The 25361-nt window shown below is 37.6% G+C and overlaps 1 protein-coding gene across 1 annotated transcript in view; it reads right to left on the reverse strand.

The window, feature by feature from the left end:
- Positions 1–19904: 19904 nt before the first annotated feature.
- Positions 19905–25361, reverse strand: part of LOC114355161 (uncharacterized) — a 104575-nt gene continuing 99118 nt past the window's right edge. The window contains exons 7-15 of the mRNA XM_028307857.1: positions 24839–24899; positions 24575–24687; positions 23826–24034; positions 23706–23747; positions 23240–23424; positions 22606–22741; positions 21898–22060; positions 21115–21291; positions 19905–20521 (exon numbers count right to left, since the gene is read on the reverse strand). Of these exons, the coding sequence (XP_028163658.1) occupies positions 20467–20521; positions 21115–21291; positions 21898–22060; positions 22606–22741; positions 23240–23424; positions 23706–23747; positions 23826–24034; positions 24575–24687; positions 24839–24899 (1141 nt within the window). The 3' untranslated portion in view covers positions 19905–20466. The remainder of the gene's footprint in view (positions 20522–21114; positions 21292–21897; positions 22061–22605; positions 22742–23239; positions 23425–23705; positions 23748–23825; positions 24035–24574; positions 24688–24838; positions 24900–25361) is intronic.

Consider the following 25361-nt stretch of genomic DNA (forward strand, 5'->3'; position numbering starts at 1 on the left):
CACTTAAACAAGCACACGTGCACACAAACAAGCACACATGCACGTAAACTAGCACACGTGCACATAAACAAGCACACGTGCACATAAACAAGCACACGTGCACGTAAACAAGCACACGTGCACCTAAACACGCACGCGTGCACATAAACAAGCACACGTGCACATAAACAAGCACACGTGCACATAAACACGCACACGTGCACATAAACAAGCACACATGCACATAAACACGCACACGTGCACATAAACACGCACACGTGCACATAAACAAGCACACGTGCACATAAACAAGCACACGTGCACATAAACACACGTACAGACAGCGTCCAATAGTTCGTGACACCCAAAGTAGCAGGGTTCGAAATTATCTAGATAATTACTATTCTAGATATTATCACCAGTATAAGGGGCCGTCCATTAATAACGTGATCTGGGGNTGGTAATTATCTGTTACATATTCATATTCATTTATTTATTGCATTACATATGTATGTATGTACAGTAAGTAAGTTTTTCTTATTTATAAAGTTAAAGAAAGTTGATTGTTTCTACTTTTAATATTATCTTTAAAAGTAGAAACAATCAACTTTCTTACTAGCTACTAGATATAAAATATAAGGTTGCTTTCCAGGTCCAGTACATCCGTGAATAGTAATGATGACCGGGTCATGAAATCGAAACTCTATTTAGTCCGTCAGACAGAGAATTAGAAAATTTAGACTCATACTTTAATTTTTCTCATTATCGAAGAATTACTGTATTATATTGAGTTGAAATGTCGCGTGACGTCACTTTTGAGTAAAAATTCTACTCAAGAGTGACGTATCGCGCCATTTCAACTCGATGTAGCACTGATATTACTAAATTATGAAAGAAAATAAAAAATATGAGTCTCATATTTTCTAATAATCTGTTTGACGGACAAATAATTGAAATTTTGTCATCTAGCCTATTGATCTCGACTAAATGTGATGAATTCAAGACTTTTAAACAAAGAAAACAAGCCATAGTGTGCTCATTTTATACCCTTTTGAGATGCTCTGTAATAGTTTATTACTTTACAAGTACTCCAACTTTTAATGGTTGCCAGTAGTGGTTACTTTTAGCTGTAATTTAAATTTGGGTTTCTTATAAAAAATTCCTTAGAGAAATTCTCAAAAAATTACAAATCCTTCTCCTGAGCATACTGGGGCTCTTCTCTTCATGCAAAATTTATCATAACCAAACAAAATCAATATGCGTCAGCAGAGAACCAGGAAAGCTGTCTAAAATTTATGGTGATTAGTTTTGTTTAGAATTATTAGAAATATTATTTGTTTTGTCATAATTTTCCTGCAAAATTGTAAAAAAAATGATATTTTTCGTATGCAAGCAGATTTATTATTTCTACCTCCACCAAATATAGTTTTTACACTGTTAAATATCTTTGTGCAAATTCTCTAAACAACAAAAGCCTGGAAATAGTAAACAATACACTATTTACATACATAGTTTTAATAATACATTTGAATAAATCACTTTATCAATGGGTATATAAACCAAAAAAAATACATCTAATGGTCTTTAAGCCATCAATTTTAGTCTCGTGTTTACAAAAAATTCAAATACGATTTAAAGAGTTATTTTTAGGTCAAATATAATGGGTCGTATAAACCACCAAGTGCCTTTTTCAACGATGTAACTCCAAACTAACTTTAAAACTACTGAAGATGCCCATTTTTTAAATATTTAGACTTTTTCATTGTAAAAATTGAAAAATGTTTTCTCTTTGACATTTGTTTATAACTTCTCAAATAAAAAAGTTACGAATTTTTTATTAAAAAAAAAATCGTTTTTTGGCTCTCCTGAAAAGTAGGGTTTTGGTTTATACGACAATTGAACCTGAAGGTATCGAAATACATTTAATTTGCAACAACGCAAACCTTTTCCAATCCAATTTTGTTTGTCTAATGACCCACCCAGTGGTCCCAAAGCTGTTATTATATCAATTTCTTGGTTATCCATACTATTACATATTATAATTTTAAAAGTAGCTCTGTCAGTCTTCGCGCATAAACCATTGAACCAATTTTGATGAATCAGTAAACATAGACATTGGATATTGGAGTAGGATATCGAAGGGGGTGAAATAGGGGATAGGGGGAAAGGCTACGTAGAGAATCAAGTAACAGATATGAAATTAATTAATTATTAAAAAAATCTATTGGATCTTGTAAAAGAACACAGGCTACTTTTGTCGTGAAAATAAAGCTTGAAGGGGATGAAATCAAACCTTTCTTAGGAAAATAATATTTAAAACTCATTCATTTATTATTCACTAGCTTTCCGCCCGCGGCTTCGCCCGCTTGGAATTTTGTCTGTCACAGAAAAACTTTATCGCGCGCCTGTTTCAAAAACCGGGGTAAAAACTGTGCTATGTCCTTTCCCGGGACTCAAACTATCTCTATGCCTTTCATCAAAATCGGTTCAGTGGTTTAGGCGTGAAAGCAAGATAGACAGACAGACAGACAGAGTTACTTTCGCATTTATAATATTAGTATAGATACTTGTCCTAGTCACCAGTTTTTAACATGGGATTTACGAGCTACCTATGGCAAATCAAAATCTACGAATCACACGAAGCCGCGGGCAAAAACTAGTATCCTAATAAATATCAGGGAATCAGCAAACCTTAGGAATTTGGTAACGCCTTATCGGTGTCAGGTCGCCCGATCGGCCCCGAAATTGTCCAGTAATAAATAATTATTACGGAGTTGGAGGTCAAATAGTGGTCATAAATCTTCGCCAATCCATTTTTGCTAAAACTATACTTTATTTTACTAACGCAAAAGTTTGTGAGGAAAAACTTAGTTACACTAACGGATTTTGATGAAAATTTCATTATCATCATCACCATCATTTCAGCTATAAAGTGTTACGAAAAATGAAGTAAAGTAATATTTCGTTAAAATGCATTCATCATCATTCCATGAGAGATGTAGGCTAATTAGGGCTTCCTTGTTGTGGATTTAAAAAAAAAAACATGGTCTTAACCACTAACGCAGAATGAAATGATATAGACGAAAATACAATATCAAACGTACGTTCGTATCAAAGTAATTATATTTCGGACAGATTAACTGAATGCCGAGATTTGAGCGCAAACGCAAAACATAAACAGAGCATGATCCAAATTGGTAATAATTGAGTTACATTGGATAAGGCTGCGGTGCAACAAAGGCGACAGCGGATACTCTCAAAGCCCACTTTTCCTCACCACTCCACACCTCTGTCAAATTATATAGAAAAACACATCTCTCTTTTCTGCTTCAAAATCAAAAATCAAAATCAAAATCAAAAAATATTTATTCAGTTTAGACCACAAGTGGCACTTATGACTCACTATTCACTCTGCCATAGTGGAAACTGGGCCTTAGGCCCGGAGTGATGCAGAGAAGTGTTTTGAATAACCAATCAGATTTCATTATTTCCACATCTCCTCTCCGCACAGCTCCGCTCAGCTTACCTGGAAGACACACAAGAAGACATGTAAAGATGCTTTTTTTGGTAAAGTTTTTTTTGGAAAATGCAAATGCAAATTTCATTGCAAATGCAAACATGTTGTATTAGTGTAATTTGACTAAAGCCCGGTCCGTAAGCACTTAGAATTTTGTCCAATGACCCCTAGCTACCCATCCTTATCGCTCGCGCGTAATTATATGTATTGCTGTCGCGACTGTGCGACTGGCACCCGCAGTGAGTGTGCGAGCGCGATAGCAACATAATTACGCGCGAGCGATAAGGATGGGTAGCTAGGGGTCATTGGACAAAATTCTACGTGCTCACGGACCAGACTATAGACACAATTTCCGTGACTGGCATGCAAACATTTTTATGGCGGTCAAGCTGTAGATCTTGGCTCAAGCTACACAGGAGTTTTAGCGGTGGGAACAATAGGTGGGAATAGTTCCGTTGCTCCTCGCTGCCAGTCAGGCCGCGGCCGACGAAAACGTCATTAATCACAGTAGATATCGCGATTATGTGAAATGGAAATTAATGACGCAGGTAACATTTGGATTGGTTACGCAACACAATGCTACGGTTTGCTCGCGAATATGTTGGTTTGTTCCTATGCGGTTCACGTGGAATTAGTAGCATACATTTTAACAAAAAGCTTTATTATTCCTTAGTAATAAAGCATAATAATTATTGACTTAGGTATCAGTGTCGTAGTAGGTTTTGTAAAGGTGCTACTGCTCCCCCACCTGGCGCATTTGCCTGTAATGTAGCGTTACAGAGTCGAACAATACATCGGCGAGGGAGGTGAAACGAGCATAACAGTGTTCAACTTGTAATGTTACAGATTGGAACATTTAAATTTGAGTAATGTGAAATTACATTACAGATAGGTTGGTAGGTATTTGGCTTCATTATCATGCGACTAAATGTAGATGTTTTGTTAAATGTAACCAACAATATTCCGCATCACGCTTACTTTAGTCTCTAGCAGGATTGGAACCCACGACTACAGCTAATAAACATTTGGTAAACTTACCACCAGGTCAAGCAGTCCAAAGTGCAACTTACACCTTGCAAATTACCTTTATTCAACGAAGTTCTTTTTTACTAAATATAAAAATCGACTTACGTATTCACAAACATTACTATGACGTGGACGCACAGCGTGACACACGAACCAATCACAGAGCTCTATTCAACGCTGTGCGTTCGATTTGCGGCTTCACTTGAGCTAGCATCGTTTGTGAATACGGGCGTTAGTCGTAGATATTAATTACAAAATTCCTCTACAAGACTGTTAGCGGGTCCCGGGTCAAAGTTGTTAAGTACAGGTTCGTTCCGGCACTTCCAGGGCATTTGTGTCCCTTATGTAATGTGGTTGGGCAGCCTTTGTTGTGTGATACATGACTATAGTTACGCTGGAAGTCGCTTGAAACCATCGAAGCTCAAGACTCTATTGCACTTAAGCATAGATTAAGGATTTTGACTGATTGAGTTTTGATATTTAGAGGACCATTATTGGTACTATTAGAGGCCGGTAGGTCTATTCTCATGTTAAATAGAACACTGGATACTTAACTATCACATTAAATTGCCTCATTATAAATACAATTTATCACTTAGCACCAAAAGCGCCAGCTTTAAAAAAGCCTCATCATCATCATCAATATTTCAGCCATAGGACATCCACTGCTGAACATAGGCCTCCCTCAATGACTTCCACATCGCACGGTTGGTAGCGGCCAGCATCCAGCGCCTTCCTGCTACCTTTATCAGGTCGTCGGTCCACCTTGTGGGTGGACGTCCCACGCTGCGTTTTCCGGTACGTAAAAAAGCCTAATCTATCTTAATTAACGCTTTTATGTGGAATATTTCGAATGCCACTTCTAGTTAAGCTCTAAATCCGGCATAATCCCCCAAAATGCCATGACAAATAAAAGTGTTTGCGTCACTCATTAGGCTAAAAGCCTTCCCATATCGCATTGTTCATGACCGCAGCTCAAACCGATATATAAATAAAGCCTGCATTTAAATAATCTCTGTTTACACAGGGATTTATAATATGATGAAGTTCCTGAAACGAGATTCCGTGGTTTCAGCTGTAAACAGACTGGGTATCGGCGTGCAGGGTAAATAGGCTAATATGTAGTGCCTCCCTGGCAAAAAATACTATAGTAATATTAATGAAACTGCCGATTTTTAGATAAAATACTACCCGCTCTAATGAGTTCTGAGAACAACTAACTAACCTATTAAAGTACATCATCATTCTGTACTTTTTGCCGAGAATTCACCCGCGCAGATTTTGATTTAAAGGAGCCCAATTATCCAATTATACCTATTATATTTCATTATTACAAATATTATAGTGAGCATGCAAATATTTGTAGGTAATATCAAAATATGACTTCTCTTTTTTCAGTACGCTAAGAACATTAAGTATCCAGCTAACCACATAAACAAATATAATGACCCAGACTGGTATACAGTCTAAAACACCTGCGCCTAGCCCTAGTTTAAATGAATGTTTGTCTTTGCCTATGTGTTGTGAGCCTTTGTGGGTTTCAGCCTGAAAACGACTTTATTTGGTACATAAAATGGAGTTAGAATAATGGTGTTTGGTGATTAAACCTAACAGCCCTCAATGTTTTTGACGGGGTTATGATACATGTCGGTCGTTTGGTGTAGTGGTTCAGAACGGACTACTATGCCGAAAGGTCCAGGGTTCGATTCCCGGCCGGGCAGAAATTGAAATGCTGAATTTTAATTTCTGTGACGGGTCTGGGTGTCTTCTATGTACAATATGTATGTATTTACAAAAAAAAAACCTATTTAAGTATGTTTATATCCGTTGTCTAGTACCCATAGTACAAGCTTTGCTTAGTTTGGGGTTAGCGGCGCAGTGTAAAATGTCCAAGGATTTTTTTATTTATTTATTACACATAGGTAGGCGTCAAACGAGTGTTGATAAGAGAAGTAACAATATTATAATCTTCTTTCTCCTTTGCTTTACCTGTTGATTTATCTTTAAAATTTTCTCTACATGTATACCACAGAAAAAAATTGATTCTTATTAACGAATTTTTAACTGATAAAATATGATATTTAGGATTTCTGCGGCATTCTTCCACATTGTCTAATCCGGTTTACCCACGGTCCGGTGCAGGACGAGCCGGGTAATCCGGTTATATCAGACAAATTGCTTTCCAGCTTGTATCATGACGGGGACAAATTACATTGATTTTTGTTGGACTTAAGAAAACGTAATTGATTTCGTAATGTACCTACTTAGGCGTATTTAGGGGCATTTTTTCATTAAAAAATATATCCACAACGAGAAAGCCCTAAACCTGTCACATGTCACCTGATGGAAAGTGATGGCAACAAGCCGAAAGTGAAAGAATTCTAAAGTTTCAGTCAAAGCAATACGATCACAAGCGTTCAGCCGGCGAACAGCGATGGCGATCACAGGAGGAACTAGCAGATTTTTTTTTACTTCCAAAATGAAACAAATGATCAAAAAATGCTTTTAACATTGTAATTATGGCGATAAAATTGATGTAAGAAGGTGATAGCTAGCCAGGCGGGCTGCGATCAAATCCTACAATCACCGGAACCGAGCAGAAAACTTTGTTCCCCACTGGGCATCGAATCCGGGACCACTGGCTCTGAAGCAAGTGGTCTTACCCCTAGACCACAGATATGGTTAAATATTTTTCCTATATTCTAAAATTTACTCAGAGCCACCCTTTAAGCCCAAAAAGCCTTAAAAAGCTCATACTTTTTTCACGCCCTGTATGAGAGTTATCAATGTTATAAGTCTCTTGGTAGAGCCACAAAGGCCAACTTAATAGACTGGTTGGCAGAGACCGACGATGAAGGAATACCAAACACTACTGACCTTAGACACTCGAACAAGCCTTATATTTAGTTGATAACTAAGTTGCGAGAGACGACAGGTCAAGTCACAAGCTAGGTATATTAAATTTGACACTCTCAAGTTTTTTTTTATAATCTTTTAACATCACACGTCTGAAGTTAGTGGCTGCCAAAAATAATATAAGTAAAAGATGAATTCCCCTTAATATTACTATGTAGGTAAAAGCGGCCACCCACGACTTCCTACGCGTGGACCCTGTTTGGGTAAAACTAAAATTAGGAGTGAAGTTTCGAGTTTTTTTTAAAGGGTCTTCCCGAAAATTATTCGAACTTTTCTCGCCGTAAAAACTATCCTTGGACGAACATTTAAAAAACAATTAATAAAATTGGTCCAGGCGTTGTTGAGTTATGCGCTTACCAACACTTTTGCGAACACAACCCTGGTATCAGACATCACGAGCGTCTGACTTTTACAAACGACATTGTTTATTTTATTAAGGGCTGATTTTTCAATCGTCAGATATCTTTTAACTGAAGAATAACCTTGTCATTTTGACACATTTCCCATACTAACACTTTCAATGTGCCAAACTTATTCTTCAGTTAAAAGTTATCCGGCGATTGAAAAATCAGCCCTAAATCGTTGAATTCCTGTCACTTGGACCCACTTTTCTGTCATAAGTTCATCCCTGGCACTACTTGGCTCATAAATTTTTGTTCCCTGTCATCCCAGATTTATGGAGCCCGAGATAGGAGACCAAGGAAATTGGTGTGTTATTATTATCATAACTATCTTAAGAAATACATATTATGTAACTATTATATCCACTTGTACTATAGTACGTACGAGTATATGGTGGTTAAAAAAAACCTCAATTTTTTTTCGAAGATACATAAAGATATTTTTTTCTTTAAAAACATATTTTTGGTTCGATGGTTAGTTTCGGCCAAATGGCGTCCACTGCTGGACAAAGGCATCCCCCAAGGCTTTCCATAGACCGGTCCTGCGCTGCCCGCATCCAAGTTCTTCCCGTGACATTCACCAGATCATCGGTCCACTAGTAGGAGGCCTGCCCACTCTACGTCTTTCGGCTCGTGGTTGCCAATCGAGGCTATTTTAAAAACATATTTAGGATTTCTATATTTCAGAGCCCTTTTTGACAGAGATTTAAAACATTATTGTATATTATTCAGATTTTTTAAAATACTGACTGTATACACAACTATCTACCCTTAGTTGTAATAGAACAGCGTTTACAATGTAGGACATAAAAAGCTCATTTTACGTCCCATAAAATGGAGGTCAAGGGTTGCTTGAATCACGAATAGTTCATGAACTTAAAAAGAGGTCGAGGGTGAATCCTATAAGGCAGGGTTTCCCAAACTATGGGTCGCGAGCGAACATTGAGTGGGCCCTGCCTGTAGAACCATACACCACCCTACCGATTCAACCGCGGGCACCGGGTGAAATTTCCTATAGGTGGGTCCCGAGTTTGGGAACTTGTATTAGATGAGTCGTAGCCCAGACAAGTTTGAGAACCACTGCTATAAGGTATGTATAGTCATCGTCAAATAGTTAGTGACACCCAAAATGGCCAGCAAAAAGTCGAAAACACAACCATATTTCAATTGTAACAAAGACGTGTTGCTATCTTTTGGCTACTTTGCGCTTACGAACTATTTGACGCTGACTGTACTGATTTTTCTTTGCTTATTAGCAAATTCAGAAAGAAACATTCTAGATTAACTCAGAAACCAAACCATCGACCAATACAGTGCGCACCACTACGCCATCGAAATATCGAACAAATAGATAGATAGATAGATAAATCATTTATTTGCATACACTTAACACACATAAAGAGTAAAGTTGCAGCATAACAATAATAAGAAAAGAATAGAATACAGTAGAATACTAGTTATACAGGGTGACTGGAACTCAACCCGCCATAGCTAATACGCGTATAGAGGAGGTCATTTGCTAATTATTGAACCTTACTTTCTATGTCTAAAGTTTTATAGTTTAGGAGATATGTAAATTTTTATACTTTTTTCAGATTTTTCCGAAATTTGACCTAAAAACTGCTTAAATTTTTTTTCTCGCGTAATTTCAACAGTTTTTTTATTAGATATTAATATCGAATATGTCTTTATTCAAATAAAATTGATTTTTGATCCAGATAATGATTGAATAACTAGTTACGAGCCGCCAAAGTCTAACAAAAGTACAAACCACGAAAAAAAATTGTACTTCGAATTCGATTTAAAAAAAAACTAATGGTGATAATGGATTGCCAATAATCTTAAAAATATCTCTAGCTTCTTTTCTTTCCAATGATATATCACACGTTGTAATTAGATATTGAAATTAGTCAAAAATTCAAAGTTTATGCAAGAAAATGGAGTAATAATACAAAAATTATCCATACAAAGTTGATTTTGAACTTTTTTTAAATCTTTTCTTTATAATGTGATTATTATTTTAAATTAATTTTTCAAAAAACACACAAAAATAGTTATGAAAAGGAGTATAGCAGAAAATATGAGATGTTTGAAGAAACTTTGTATGGATAATTTTCGTATTATTACTCCATTTTCTTCCCTAAACTTTGAATGTTTAATAAATTTCAATATCTACTTACTATGTGTGATATATCATTGGAAAGAAGAGAAGGTAAAGATATTTTTAAGATCATTGGCAATCCATTATCACCATTAGTTTTTTTATAAATCGAAATCGAACTTGAATTTTTTATCGTGGTTTGTACTTTTGTTAAACTTTGGCGGCTCGTAACTAGTTATTCAATCATTATCTGGATCTGAAATTTATTTTATTTGACTAAAGGTTTATTCGATATTAGTATCAAATAAAAAAATCGGTTAAAATCATGCGAGAAAAAAAAATTAAGCAGTTTTTAGGTCAAATTTCGGAAAAAGTATGAAAATTGACATATCTCCTAAACTATGAAACTTTAGCCATAGAAAGTAAGGTTCAATAATTAGCAAATGACCTCCTCTATACGCGTATTAGCTATGGCGGGTTCAGTTCCAGTCACCCTGTATAAGCATGCATAAAACAAACAAAAGCAGTAACAAGTGGAAGAATACTTCCTGCATGATGTGTGTCGCAGCGATGCAAAAAGCAAAGAGCTCAATGTAAACACTGCCCTGAAAAGGGCAGAACACTGATTTTCAGCTCTTGCTAGGGAATCCGCGAAGCGCACGAAAACGAAATGAACCCTCCCACCATCCGCTATCAGTAAAAATGTTAAAAAACGAAACGAAAGAACAAATGCCTTGATTGCGAGCATATTTGAGAGGCAGTCATTTATTCAGGCCGCAGTAATTTACTATTCTGCTCAGTTAGTTTGTGAAATGGAAATGGTACGCTAACAAAGTTTGATGGAAGTAGTTTTTGAAATATTACTACCATCTCTATGGCTACAGACTATGCATTGTCATTTCAAAATAAGCCATATTACGACTGCATAAGATTCTTCAATATTTAGCTTGATGTGCTTTCATCTGTACTAAGGGTTAAAGCCACATGATGTGTAGTGCGGTATAAAGGACTATACCTGTTAAGGCAACTACATTTATTCGTCCTCGTATACCTTTCGCAGGTGCTAGTAGGTTAATTTAAAACTAATTTAGAAATTAAATAAAAAAGTCAAATAAACGTATTTTTCAGTGATACCTTCTTTGATTCTTTTATTAACCGTATTTGTAATAATAAATTAAGTCTACCTATCTTATCCTATGGAATCCACTTTCCATCTAAATCTTCGATTCTCGATCTTGATAGTTGGGTTCCACATTATAAAATCGATTTCGGGACGCGTCGAGATTTCGCACATTCGACGAAAAATCCTCGCCGTCTGAAGATGTGTAACTGATAACGGCTGCTGCAATCCCGGATTTCCAGCTTCCTGGATAAACTCAGGGCTGCTTCATAAAAGTTAAATAGAAGTAAAGGCGATCTGGTGAAGGTGCGTGAAGCACCCGGATGCGGGCAGTGCAGGACCGGTCGATATGGAAATCCATGGGGAAGGCATTTGTCAGCAGTGGACATCCTACGGCTGAAATGATGATGATGACGAAATGGAATGCACGATAGACTTATCAAATACAAAATTACAGGATGGACTCGGCCTCCATCAACCATATTGAAACACAGCGTTAGCTTTTACAACATTTATTTGAACTGACAAGATGACAAGCAACAGAAAGAACAAACTATAAAGAAGAATAGAAAATAAACTACGTATTTTTTAAAACCTTCTTCTCCCACTCTAATGCGATAGAAGCAATTTCTTCTACTTTCATGATGCTGAGGGCGAATGAAATTCGGAGTGAATTCACTACAAGCCAGCGGCGACAGAGTTCGAACTACTGACCCTTGAATCAGCGGTTCGACACTGACACTTTTGGGCTTTTGTAGCCCTGTTCGGTATCTTTATTCTGTATTTTTTAATCCGTTAACCCCTCGTGATAAGCTGAAAATGCTTGTGTTACGAGCGGGTTCACGACAAATAACAGCAGCGGCGGGGTTCGAAATCGTTCCTCAAGTCAGTCCGCTGTTTAAGTTCACGTTTTATTTCCCAGGTAAAGTTTTGTGTCCAGCCCTACACGTTCTGTTATGTAGTCCGCAGTATTTCAGCGTAAGCCCCCTTATCAGGTACAGAGGCGATCGAGCCGTTAAATGGAGTGTTAAGTGCAGAAGCTAGACGCTAGTGAAACCTGCGCTGGAGGAAAACTAACTCTTGAGGGTTTAACAAACATATTTTTTGCAACAATGTTAGATACAATTTCTACTTCATAACTTCGTAAGAAACAGAATAATAGAGTTTACAGTAGTTAACTAAAGAGCTCTCATGTTATTACTAAGACTGTAAGTATAACGATAACCGGTGTGTTTTGTATGGAGTATGACAGATTTTTGACGTTTGTTAAAGTAAGATCAAAGTAAGATGATGCAACCCAACATTGTTTCATCTCTTTGCAATGAAACATAGTGTTGAGTAACAGAAAATAATGTAGATACTTCTTTTTATCGATATTCTGTGTACCAACCAGCATCCGAATCCAGATAATCGGGACATAAAATCGGTTCTCCACCGGGTAATAAACTATATCAAAAGCGCCGGTCAAAACATAGATATTAAACTTTTATTATTCCATAGGGATTGGAAAGGAAGTGATACTTTCAAAAATATTACTAAAATGTCCCAATTACAGCTATATTTCGTTACTGTGGTTTATGACCACGCTTCTGTCTGTGAGCTTTTATTGAACTTTTTTATTTGTTTCAATAACTCGTACACCTGATACCACATTTTATTTAATGTCTGGTTTCATTTACTCTTTTGATGAAAAAAGGTTTTATTTTTTGCAAGTTTTGTCAGTGGTTTCACTCGCATGGATTTAGATGTCTTATTTATTTTATATAGCAAACAACGTAAATATATCGATTTTTTTGCATTTTCCATTTAATTTGCGACCATACACGCAGCGCTAGTAAAAAATGTAATCAATAAATGCTACAAAAAACAAGAATTCTAGACATTTTTTTCTAATATACTTAGCATTCCAGCTAATAAACCTCACCCAATGATATCCAGATTGACTAGTTAGTGGCGGCCTGCTTCCAGCGCTTTCCGTCTACATTTATGAGCCACATAGATGCCAGAAAAAATGTCCAGCAAATGAGTCTCATGGCTTCATGAAAAGACCAAACAACCTATTTTTGTGGTCCCATCGCTGGCACACGAGAAAATAAGGAAAAGGCACTAATTACATTCAATTAAGGCCATTGTTTGTAGTCGCATAACTCCAATCTTATTTGGCCAACTCCAGGCGGCCATATTTCGTATTTTATTGCGCCAGCTCAACTTTGAACGTAAAGTTCCATAGAATATGAATGAGGGGGTTTATTTAGATCGTGGATGTAATAATATGGAATTTAAAGGATAAAGTTGTTTATCTTACATCATGAAGTTTCCAAATAATGTTTATCAGGTCATTAACTTCTGATTAATAAATTTATGCAGGTCCAATGATAGTTTGACTTTCCCCCGGGACAAACTTGACCTTTACTGGTTGGGTTTTTATTGGCGGTCAAGCTGTAGATCTTGGCTACACAGGAACGAATCCTACTATAATGATAATGACGTCTGGAAGTCTGGACGTCTGGACGTCTGGATGTCTGGAGGTCTGGATGTCTGGATGTCTGGATGTCTGGATGTCTGGATGTCTGGATGTCTGGATGTCTGGATGTCTGGATGTCTGGATGTCTGGATGTCTGGATGTCTAGATAGATGTGTGGATGTTTGTTACTCTTTCACGCAAAAACTGAACGGATTTTGATGAAACTTTACAGTACTATTCTTTATAACCCATAATAACATATAGGCTATCTGTGACAAACTAAATTTCACGCGGGTAAAGCCGCGGGCAAAAGCTAGTATATTTTATGTGTATTCTTCAAAATTGATTTAATGAAGAAGAAGTCCTACATTATACAATCTCGTCCACTCTTTCGTAGCTCCTCGCATCGTGTTGTAAGTGTGTTTAACTTTAAGCCGGTTGTTACAAGTTTTTGTTTTTCATGAAAAATTCAAATTAATTTGTGTGCGGTGCCCGGTTTTGTTCCGCACTGCAGTTTATCTCATATTAATGCTTTGTTCTCGGTTCTGGTGACATTTTTGTTACATTTTTACAAATGGTTATCTTGACTATTGTACACAAAGGAAAGAACTTGCTCAAAAAATACTAAAAACAAAGAACACATTTCATAGTAAATTTTTAAAAAAAATATCAGATTTTTGTAAAAAAAAAACCTTTTGCCTACGGGTCCATATTGGCTCACCTAAAGTTATTTACCCGAAATTGTTCTTCCTAACGATTTTAAATCCGAATGATCACTCTTCCTAAAATTTTTCATCCTAAAGTTTTCATTCATACTATTTGTAGTGCTACCGGCGAGGTTCATAACACTCATGTTTCCGAAAATTTTAATTAATAATATCATTTATGTAAATATATTTAAACTCCTACTGTTTTTTATCATAACACTTTTATCCCTAAACATTACCATAATATTTTTACTCATACCATAGAATAATAATAAATACTACGTACAGAAGTACGTTCTTCGCGAATAAAACGTAAGGCCACAGTTCTAACCTAACCTAAACCAATAATAATGAATAGACCGATTCGTTTCTGGAACTTGACTGAATGACTGGAGCGGGACTCTGGCTTCGCTCGCTCGGCTCGTGCGTTGTGGTCACAGTTCTAACCTAACCTAAACCAATAATTATGAATAGGACCGATTCGTTTCTGGAACTTGACTGAATGACTGGAGCGGGACTCTGGCTTCGCTCGCTCGGCTCGTGCGTTGTGGTCACAGTTCTAACCTAACCTAAACCAATAATTATGAATAGGACCGATTCGTTTCTGGAACTTGACTGAATGACTGGAGCGGGACTCTGGCTTCGCTCGCTCGGCTCGTGCGTTGTGGTCACAGTTCTAACCTAACCTAAACCAATAATTATGAATAGGACCGATTCGTTTCTGGAACTTGACTGAATGACTGGAGCGGGACTCTGGCTTCGCTCGCTCGGCTCGTGCGTTGTGGTCACAGTTCTAACCTAACCTAAACCAATAATTATGAATAGGACCGATTCGTTTCTGGAACTTGACTGAATGACTGGAGCGGGACTCTGGCTTCGCTCGCTCGGCTGGTGCGTTGTGGTCACAGTTCTAACCTAACCTAAACCAATAATTATGAATAGGACCGATTCGTTTCTGGAACTTGACTGAATGAATGGAGCGGGACTCAAGTATACGTGCTAATGCCAAAAAACTTGAACTTTAATAATTATATCGTTAAAGAAAGAAATCTAAACAAAAAAGATATGACTTTGAATAATAGTGTAAAATATGGTTATGTTTAGAAAATCTAGGAGAACAAATAAAAGTGTAATAGATGTTTATTGCTAATGACATTATGAAGTTGAATGATTCGGAATTATGAACATTAGAGACAGAGTAGTTAGGAATTGTGATTGTTAGGATGAAAAATTTTAGGAAGAACATTTTCGGACTTCCAATTTTCGGAGTTGAAAATTTAGGTGAACTTTGGCGCACCCTTTGCCTACACTAATATCTCACAATATGCAATTGATTGTGCGAATCCAATCCTTAATTTGTTAAGCACAACGTAGTAAAACACAGTAGGTTCTGGACAATCTGTTCCAGTGGGGATTCTTGGATGGCTCAAACTTGAAGTGCAAGTGTGGTTTTGTTCCCCAGTCGACGAAGCACATGATACCGTGTCCTGCGTGCCCAAACAACTGCATGCAGGAAGATTTAATGAATGCTACTGACAACGCCACTCTTGTGGCGGAGTTTTGGGTTGATACTGTGTAGGTTTGTTGTCGAAACCACAAGAAGAAGAGATTAGAAGGAATTTGAATTTCGTACCTAAAAGCTTACAGTTCTTCCCACAAACTTTAATTGCACAAAATTACTCTCGTGCTAAGGAAAATAGATCAAATATGCTTGTGTTACGAGTAGGAAGAAAGGTAAGATCATATTAGGAGATGGTTTACCAATAGTCAAGCGCGGCGGGGATCGAACCAGCGTTCGTCGGATCTCGTGTCGGCCAGTCCGACATTGAGTTATTGTCGCTGTATTTTTTAATGCAATTAGTTCTTTAAAAGTCTAACAAATATACCTACCGTACCTACTTCTATTGTCACTTAAGGCAATTTAGTTTCCAATTAGTGCGGAGGGCGCTCGCTGTAATAACGCGTGCGCTGGAATGAATTTGTTTTTCGCGTTCATTTACGCTTAAACGCTCCGATAGTTTTAGGGAAGTTAAAAGGCTAGCGTGAAGTCCAAATATTGGTTGAAGGGACAGGCTTGTAAAAAGCGGATGGGTACAGAGCTTTTTTTAAAGGGAAACGTCTGGAAAATCACTTTTTTAAATTGGGTTTTAAACGATTTTGAAGCTCATACTTAATATCTGAGATTCATTCAGGAATTACTTTTACCTACATAAGAGGAGGAAACTAATGAGAATTTGAACTTAGAATAAAAAAATGAAAACATTATGGCGTGATGCTGCTTTATTTTGAACATGTACCTACTACTACTACCTACTTAGTTTTCAAGTCTTCAAGTTTCAGTGACAGACTGATTGCTCGATTTCTTTATTAAAATTTTTAGCTTTTAAGAGTGATCGTCTTCTAAACAAGTATGCACTTTTCATATTAAATTTACTTAAGTAGAAGATGAATTCGCTGAAGTTGGAATTTTCAATTCAGAAAGCGGGCTTTCATAAGCTAGCCGTAAAGGAATCCATTGAAAAATAGATTTTATCTAGACGTTGGTACTTACTCTACCAAATATACTTAGGTATTTCCAATATACTGCAAAGGTACTACATATCTCCGAACTCCCTTCGCTGTGGTGACAATTCCCAGTACAATATTGGTTAAGCTTAAATTGGCAATATATGGCAGGGAAGGTCTATATTCCAGTGACCGGATTACCAGCTAATCTGTGTGGAGTGCGTGACGGTAGCCCTCCAGTCGCAGGGGAAATTAGTCCGTATAACGTACCTGGGTTTCCGAGCAGGTCTTGGGCAAATGGACGCCCTTTGGGAGTTTGTGTGAGACAAATCGACAAAATAAGATCCGTAAAAACACGTAAAATGTACACCCAAGTTGGTCTGGGAAAAGGGTTAATTACGTAAGTGTTTTCTTTGGAAACTACGTAGAACCTTATCTAGGAAAATACATTTTGCGGATAGAATTAGTCGACCTTTTTTCAAACGGCTCTATAAAAAGGCGTTCAAGTTAGGGCAACGTTAAAAACAACAAGTTAAAAATCTGGATAAGAATGTAAAGCATAGCAAGTATGTCTAAACTAGACTAAACATTTTCAATGGATATGAGAAATATTTTTTATTGCAGTAATCTGTAGCAGCCGCTACCAATCGGGCAACATGGAAAGCATTGGGGGAGGCCTATATTCAGCAGTGGACGTCCTATGGCTGATAATAAATGATGAGTCTTGACATAATGATAAGAAATAAAAAGGAAAGACAAGTACTTATGACTTGAAAAAAAAAACACTAAATAAAATAGTAACAAAAAATTAAAAGACATTTTGAAACGAAATAGGTATTTATGTTAAGCTTAGGAAGTAGGTACGATTTTCAGATTGCCAAATTATTTAGATTGAGAATTTATTTATTTATATCTTAAAAAAAGATTATAGATATTTAATTCAACAGATAGTAACAATTAATTATATCATACTCAGATAATTTGATGAGTATTCATTTGTATGATTAACTACTTTAGTAATTTGATACATGCCACTATGGAGTAATTACAAGGTCTAATTAAGTTTAAACTAATTGTCAACCCCACAATAGGTCTTTATAGAGATTAACTAGCTTTGGTCGCCCGCTACGCGGGCTACAAAAGCTAGATCTGCGATGCTGGCCGCTCCGGGCTTCGCCCTACGCGGCGCTCGGCCTGCGGCCTCGCAAAAATTACAGGGGGTGTTTATTGTCTGTCACTGTGCTCTTGTGCTTTTTTGACGCAACACGAGTAAATCTATGGGTACTGTTGGGATTTGAACCATCGCTCGGCCTTCGGCCTCGCCTTTCTGTCTGTCACTGGGCTCTAGTCCTTTTTTGACGCATTAAAAATTAATCTATGGCGATTTTTGGGCTTGAAACTATCGCTCGGCCCTCGGCCTCGCCTTTTTCTACGTTAGCTGAGCCCCCCTGCGTACAATTTGTATGGAGAATTTAGTCCCTTTAGGAAAACGGGTGAACGCTTGGCGGCCATCTTGGATTTCCAAAATTTTGCATTTTTCCCTTAATCTGGACCATTTTCCGCGCCGAACCCCATTTTTACTTTTTTTCTATCCTCACCCAATCCCGTAAAACAATTCCTTAAAAACACCCATGTCACAAAATTTTGTGTTCCCGTAATTCCCAGTGTTGCCAGGTGATCGAGATGAAAATGGTCAAATGTCATTAGTTTGACCTATTTGCAGGAGGCGTCATCCAAATTTCTGACCGAAAGTCGTTATTTCCATTTTTTACATTTTTTGACCAAATCTTCCAAAGTATGGCAACACTGGAAATTTTTGTTTTCCCAAACGATACTCCTTGACAAACTACGTAATCGCCATATACAACTCGACTTTCCCAAATGTTGCCAACTGGCCGAAAAATGNGAATTTTTCAAAAACAATTGCGCATCTCGGAGTGACACCTCCCTAAAAACACCTCGAAATCGCATTTTCAATCCAAGATGGCGGCTCGGCCATTTTGTTTTTCCATTTTTTTCTCACATTTTTTCACACACCTTGGCAACCCTAATAAACTCCCAAAAAGGAAAAAATTCAGGACCGAAAACAAAAAAGTTGGTGTTTCAAAAAGTGCCGCCATTTTGTTTTTTGGTTCAAAAAATCTAGTAAAGCTGGCAGTCGAAAAATCTAGTTTAAAACAAACACCAAAAATTTTACCCATCTCCCCTCTAAATACCCCAAAAATACCCCTGATCAGTCAGTGAGTCAGTGAGTGAGTAGGAATCGAGCTTTATATATTATAGATTACCTTCCGATAATTAGACGGTTTTGTAACTGCTTGAGTATCTCATAGCACTATTGGGAACATCAATCAATTGTTTCAATTACGATTAATTGAAAATTGTATTATTATATAAAAATACCTACTGAATTTAATGCTACTAACATTTAAAAAAATATGCATAACAAGGCAGGTATTAGACCGCAAACGCATCTGGTGTTAAGTGAGATGCAGTCTAGGATGGCACAATATCTGCCCTGTAAGTGCCTATTCACTCTCGCCTTGAAAAGGTCCGGATTATAGTGTTCATAATTTACCTATCTAGGGATCTTTAGGTATACTTTAGCAACAACGCTTAGGTCTTTCTGTAGGTCTAAGAAGCGCACCGCGATAAGCTTTTTCGCGACATTTTATCGATTTTTCGCATTTTGGCGTTTAAAATTATCGATAAGATTTTATCACGCCACGCTTTCTAGCCCAGCTGGTTGGGTTGTTTTTGCAAAATCGTACTTTAAAGCGTTCGTTCGATAGGGGTTTACGTCCTGTCCACTCTCTTTCACTGTTTATCAAAATTTCCTTCATAATATTGCCCGTTTTCTTCTCATCTTAGTCGTGGCCAAAGCCAACTTTTAATCGTTTGTCCAAAAATTCTTACGCAACGATTCGTTATGCAGAGCCGTCAATATGTATAGTAAATCCAGATTTATTTTAACAGGCAGTTGAATAACCATGGCAGCCAGCCAGAGGCTGATTGAAACGGCCTTTCGGTGTATATGTTTTGTATATAGAGATTTAATAAAGCCTTGCACGGGTGGACAAAACAAATCGCTGCGAATCTGTATTTGATTGTGCTGTTACGGATTGGGATAGGGATATGAAAAAATATTATATTTAGTCCGAGCTACTATTTACTTTATTTGTGAAAACAGGAGTAGTTAGGTACAAGTATAGGAGGAAATAATTATTGCAAAATAAATGCTAGACAGGCTTTGATTCGAAAAGTAGTCATAACTTTTCATTCGCACAAGGTTTAACAATGAATCATAAATTATTCTCAGATCTTAGTTAAACATTGGTACCTAAATATTTACAGTCTACAGCCCATCAGATTATGTAACATACATTTTTTTGTAAAATTACACGAACCTTCTACAATCACACTGGTTGTCTTTGTAGTTATTTTGCGTGATCATCGTAATATTATCCTTTGATGGTGATAATCAGAACTCTTTGTATAAAAGTTATGTGTACCTGTCTTTTACAATCTGTAATTTAGTTTACATCATGAAAAGGCAAATATAAAAGTCAGTTCAAAAGCTTCATAAAGCATATTTTTAATAAATATTAACAGAGGCAAAGAAGCGTGAGGTCTTTGAAGCAATCACTACTTACTTCATTATGCAAAGTAACTAAGAAACTTGCGCTGTGGAAGTGGGAACCTACTTTTTCTTGGTAATATCATTAAATTTCTACATTTTCAGCTTCAAAACAACTTTAGATTTGTATTTGCGTCGCCAGATTGCCCTGAAAATAAAAAAAAGAATAAAGCATTTTATAGTTTTCGCATAACATCAAAGTATTGTCTAAAAAAGTCAGTGATTAGTGTTAAAAAAATTGCAATTTTGGAAATTATGATTAACTGAAGTCCCGAAAGCGTTTGCCTTTATGGTTTACTGGGGAAAATAATCTCATTGTATTTAGGTTGGATAGCTGTTAAAGGCATATTTATCAAGATTTGATTCTGAATGCTTAAGCTATCTCACATGCTATTTTAACACATGCATCAAAACTTTCATATAGACTTCGGACGCAGGTAGGCCGTAGTAAGGACAGCCTGGTCAGGTGGGGATTCTTGGATGGCTCAAACATGGAGTGCAGGTGCGGTTTTGTTCCCCAGTTGATGAAGCACATGATGTCGTGCCCTGAGTGCCCGAGTAACTGCACGCATTAGGATTTAATGAATGCTGCTGACAACGCCACTCTTGTAGCGGAGTTTTGGTCTGACACTGTGTAGGTTTATTGTCGACACGATAAGAAGAAGAAGAAAACTTTCCTCTTAATAATCATTGCTCCAAATTAATTTAAGCTTGCAAAAAATCTTCAAAAGCAGTTCTAACCTCTCCACCAGCATAATAACCGTGGCCAGCAGGTACCCAGCAGCTAACAGTAGGAAGGCAGGAGCGGCCCCTCCCAAAGCCAGAGCCCTCGGTGAGCTACCCTCGCACTCCACAGCAGGCGACGAGATGCGGCGCTGGACAAACTTTACTATGCCACGCTCGTAGAGACGTATGGAACTGGAAGATCATAGAAAACAGTGATCCTGCTCTCTTAATTACCGATACTCGTACTACGATCTGGGAAAGTGTCGTTAGACATGGTACTGGAGCATTTGAAATACTTAAGTAGTCATCTTGATACCTAAGTCAATAATTAGAAACGCTTCTTTATGTTTTTGTTCAATTCCACAGTATTAAAACCTTTTTGTCTTCAATTTATCCTCTCAACTTGGTAGAATGATATATCCGTAGACCTAAGATGCGCGCCGTGATAATTTTTATCGACGTCAAAATGTATGGGCAAAATCAATAAAATGGCGTGATAACCGCCTTACCGCGGCGCGCATCTTAGACCTACTTACTGGTCGAGGGTAAAAAGGAGACCAGATCTTGATGACCATAATATCGTCTAAATAAACCATATGGTTCGTTCGTTCGTTTGTTCCAGCCGAAAGACATCCACTGCTGGACAAAGGTCTCCCCCAAGGATTTCCATAAAGACCGGTCCTGTGACGCTCGCATCCAGGCACCTCCCGCGACCTTCACCAGATCGTCGGTGGGATACCATAATGTACTACCATAATTATGGTATCAGTCTAAAATTAATCTCTGAATATTTATTACCCCCAAACAAAGAACTCCTTGTAAGGGCTGTTCCTTTGCAAGGCTGGATACAGTTCCGCCTTCGCCATGGATTGCAAAGAGCCGAGTTCACACAGCTCGCTTTGTGTGAACGTCTGCGATATCAGCCTATTGGCGTTGTTGGTGTCAGTGTGGTAGGCATATCCTGGAGAAAGATCAAGTAAACATCGATATCACTAGATCTCGATATTTTTGAGCCTAAGCACGTCCGATTCCGTCGCAACGTCAAAAAGATCCTCTACTGCGCTTCCTCTTCGGGCATTACTTTGACATAGCTAGTATTGTTACCTAATTTGTTTTAAAACTAACTTACTATATTTAATACTGTTAATTAAGTCAATAATATAATAGTGTTTACGTAATATTTTAACCATGCTGTGTGTACACGTTATTTGAGTGATGATCTAGATCTAAGCATAAGTTACTTTCTTTATTATTTGTGATTGTTACTTGTTGTGTATGCCTAACAATAAATAAATAAATAAACAAACTTATGGTTTCATTAAGAGCATGAGAACACAACCATTTTTTTTTATTTTGAGTTTCAGTACTAAAAATATAGCTATTGTAATGCCAGTAGAGGGTCCATTGTTACAATGCCCCAACTTATTCGCTTATTCGATCACCTGAGTGATCAAAGTCATGTGATCAAATAGACCGCTAATTTTTATGTGGTTAATTGGTGCATACCTCCAGCTTTGACCAGTTTTATTCCTTCTTCGACGGGTACTAGTAGTGGTGCATTAGGTTTCTTATTGAAAACCTTCTTCTTTCGAAGCTCGTCTTCGATTTCTATATTTCTTATATTATAGTAGTAGGATTTTTTCTAGAAATAAAATATATGGTGTATAATATTTTAAACTATTATGTTGCATTTTTTACTATAAAATTATCACTTCACGGGATTTATTGCAACAATATCTATTTTAACGGTAAATAATATTTACCCTCCCGACGTTTCGATATTGTTGCAATAAATCCCGTGAAGTGATAATTTTATATGGTGTATCTTTGTGTTATCTCTGACTTTCTCAGTTGGTCTGGTAATTTACCCAAGTTAGGTGTACTCCCAAATTAAAGCCTGTTGTGAGTTGTGAATTTAAGATTTATAACGTTCAAAATTCTAGTGTTGCCATTCATCATCATCATTTTAGCCATAGGACGTCCACTGCTGAACGTAAGCCTCCCCCAATGACTTCCACATCGCACGATTGGTAGCGGCCTGCATCCAGCGCCTTCCTGCTACCTTTATCAGGTCGTCGGTCCATTGTTGCCATTATTTTGCCAAAAATATTAATTTTGGAAATGGAATGAATCAACTGACCTGCAACCAAGACCTGGTATACCCTATGTCCTCGAATATCAGTTCCAGGGGGCTTTCCAGCAGTTCTTGCAAGGAGTTGATGGAAGGAGGAGGTCCGTTCAGCAGCCAGCTGACCACGCTGCTCGTGTAGTAGTTGTAGATCAAGACACAGGAGATGCCAGTCACAAAAATTGTTAGTTGGCGAGCTGTATTTTAAAGGCATTTTGTTAGCAACACTTGAAATAGGAGACTACTAGATTTTCTTCTTGAGTAAGAAGAGTGAGAAGTTTAAAGTTACAGAAAAAGAAAATATACCTTTTCATGTCATGAATTTGAATTCCAAAAAAATCAAGATAGTTTTTGCTGCGGTTTTTGAAAGAGGGATAAAGATTTACTGTGACTAACCGAAATAAGGTAAAAGCCAGTATGACTTTATCATGAAATGAGGTGATGTTTAATCTTAGAATATCAGATGTGGTGGACTTACCAGCGGATACTCTTGGTGTAAAACTGGTATTATCTTCAAAAACTGCAACACCAAAAAATGTAAGCAAGCTCACAAGTTATTATAGGTACTAATTATCTCCATGAATAAAGCAACACATACATTGCTGGCACATTGAAGCCAGTACAGAGAAGATGGCGTACTGCCCCGCTGATCGTCGCCTCTCCAGTTTAGCTGATATCAGCAAAACGCACGCGCATAGTGTTATCACAATTACTACTGATATCCATGAGCCATAGCTGAGTGGCCTCAAGAACTGATTCTCGAATTTTCCAGCACCGTAAGTTGGGATGCGGTAGAAGTATCTGGTCCTGAAAAGGGTTAAAATTTCATTTTGTATCCGATGGCTGTTGGGGCAGAAAAGATCTCGAAAAGCGACTACGGGATGGAAGACGTAGGCAGGCCTAATCACTGGGTAGACCGAGGATCTAGTGAAGGTCACGGAAAGGACCTACATGCTGGCAGTGCAGGGCCAGAAATCCTTGGAGGGCCTTTGTCCAGCAGTGGACGTCATTTGGCTGAAACAAATGAACGTTTTGTATGAATAGCTGCGTGGATCTGGCTGAATAGAATGGAGCCACTCCCACTTTTCCCATGGATGTCTTAAAAGGCAAACCAGGAAAAAAATGAGGATATCAGGTCTCCCTAACTCGTCTAGCAAACATAGGGAGTGTTTGTCTCTCTCTTTGCTTCTGTAGCAGCGACTTTAGTGACCTGATGATGATTATACAATTTTCTGGCTTCTTTCGGATGAAATTGCAACGACACATGAAACTTAAGGAACATCAGGGTTAAGCTTTTGAAGTCCATCTCAACTACTAACCAAAATTACATCATAATATGAAACTCACTCAATGGAGGTCACTGGTGGATGCACTAAGTCTACTTTATCTATGACATTTTCCCAACGAAGAATAGGTGTTAGGTCTTGATGTTTATTGTATAAAGAGGTTGCAGCCGCCATCTAAAAATTGATTAAAAATATTCAAACAAATCAAAATTAAATGGCGTCATACTTTTAATAAATCTTCCTCGGATCTCGAGTCGGCCATCCGACCACTTCACCGTTGGGCTATCGTATATCGTGGCTATTATTGTTTCATGTGTAAACTTACCTTTGATATGTTTTTTTCATTAAATTCACCAATCCATCTATCTGCTATTGAATAGTTGAAACTGAAAATAAAATGCATAGAAAAATGAGAAGCCTTAAACTCTACATTTTTAATGCAGAATCATCTTTATTGAAATAGCTTAAGACTCCATACGGCAATCTGAATTGCTTTAGTAGTAGAATACAAATATGTAGTATCCGATCAAGTTAACACCTGACAGCCGTGACGTCACAGCGACGCTCTGAGCCCCGATTACGGTAACTTTTAACGTCTACAATCCAGACACGCTTCTCGATTCTGCGATACCATTGGTCGTTCAACAGCGTACGTCAGCTGTTTTGACCAATCGTATCGCAGAATCAGAAACGCGTCTGGATTGTAGACGTTAAAAAAAGTTACCGTAATCGGGGCTCTGGTACGAACGGGGCGAGCGCGGGGAGGTGTGCGGGTGAGTGCGAGGGAGAGTCGCATTCCAGCGAGGTGCGCAGCTTAACTCTATCGGCTTAAATTTTTGTGCAGAAGC

Source organism: Ostrinia furnacalis, unplaced genomic scaffold (assembly GCF_004193835.3).
Source record: "Ostrinia furnacalis isolate ACB-3 unplaced genomic scaffold, ASM419383v2 OfSCF2357, whole genome shotgun sequence".
Classification (NCBI taxonomy): Eukaryota; Metazoa; Arthropoda; class Insecta; order Lepidoptera; family Crambidae; genus Ostrinia; species Ostrinia furnacalis.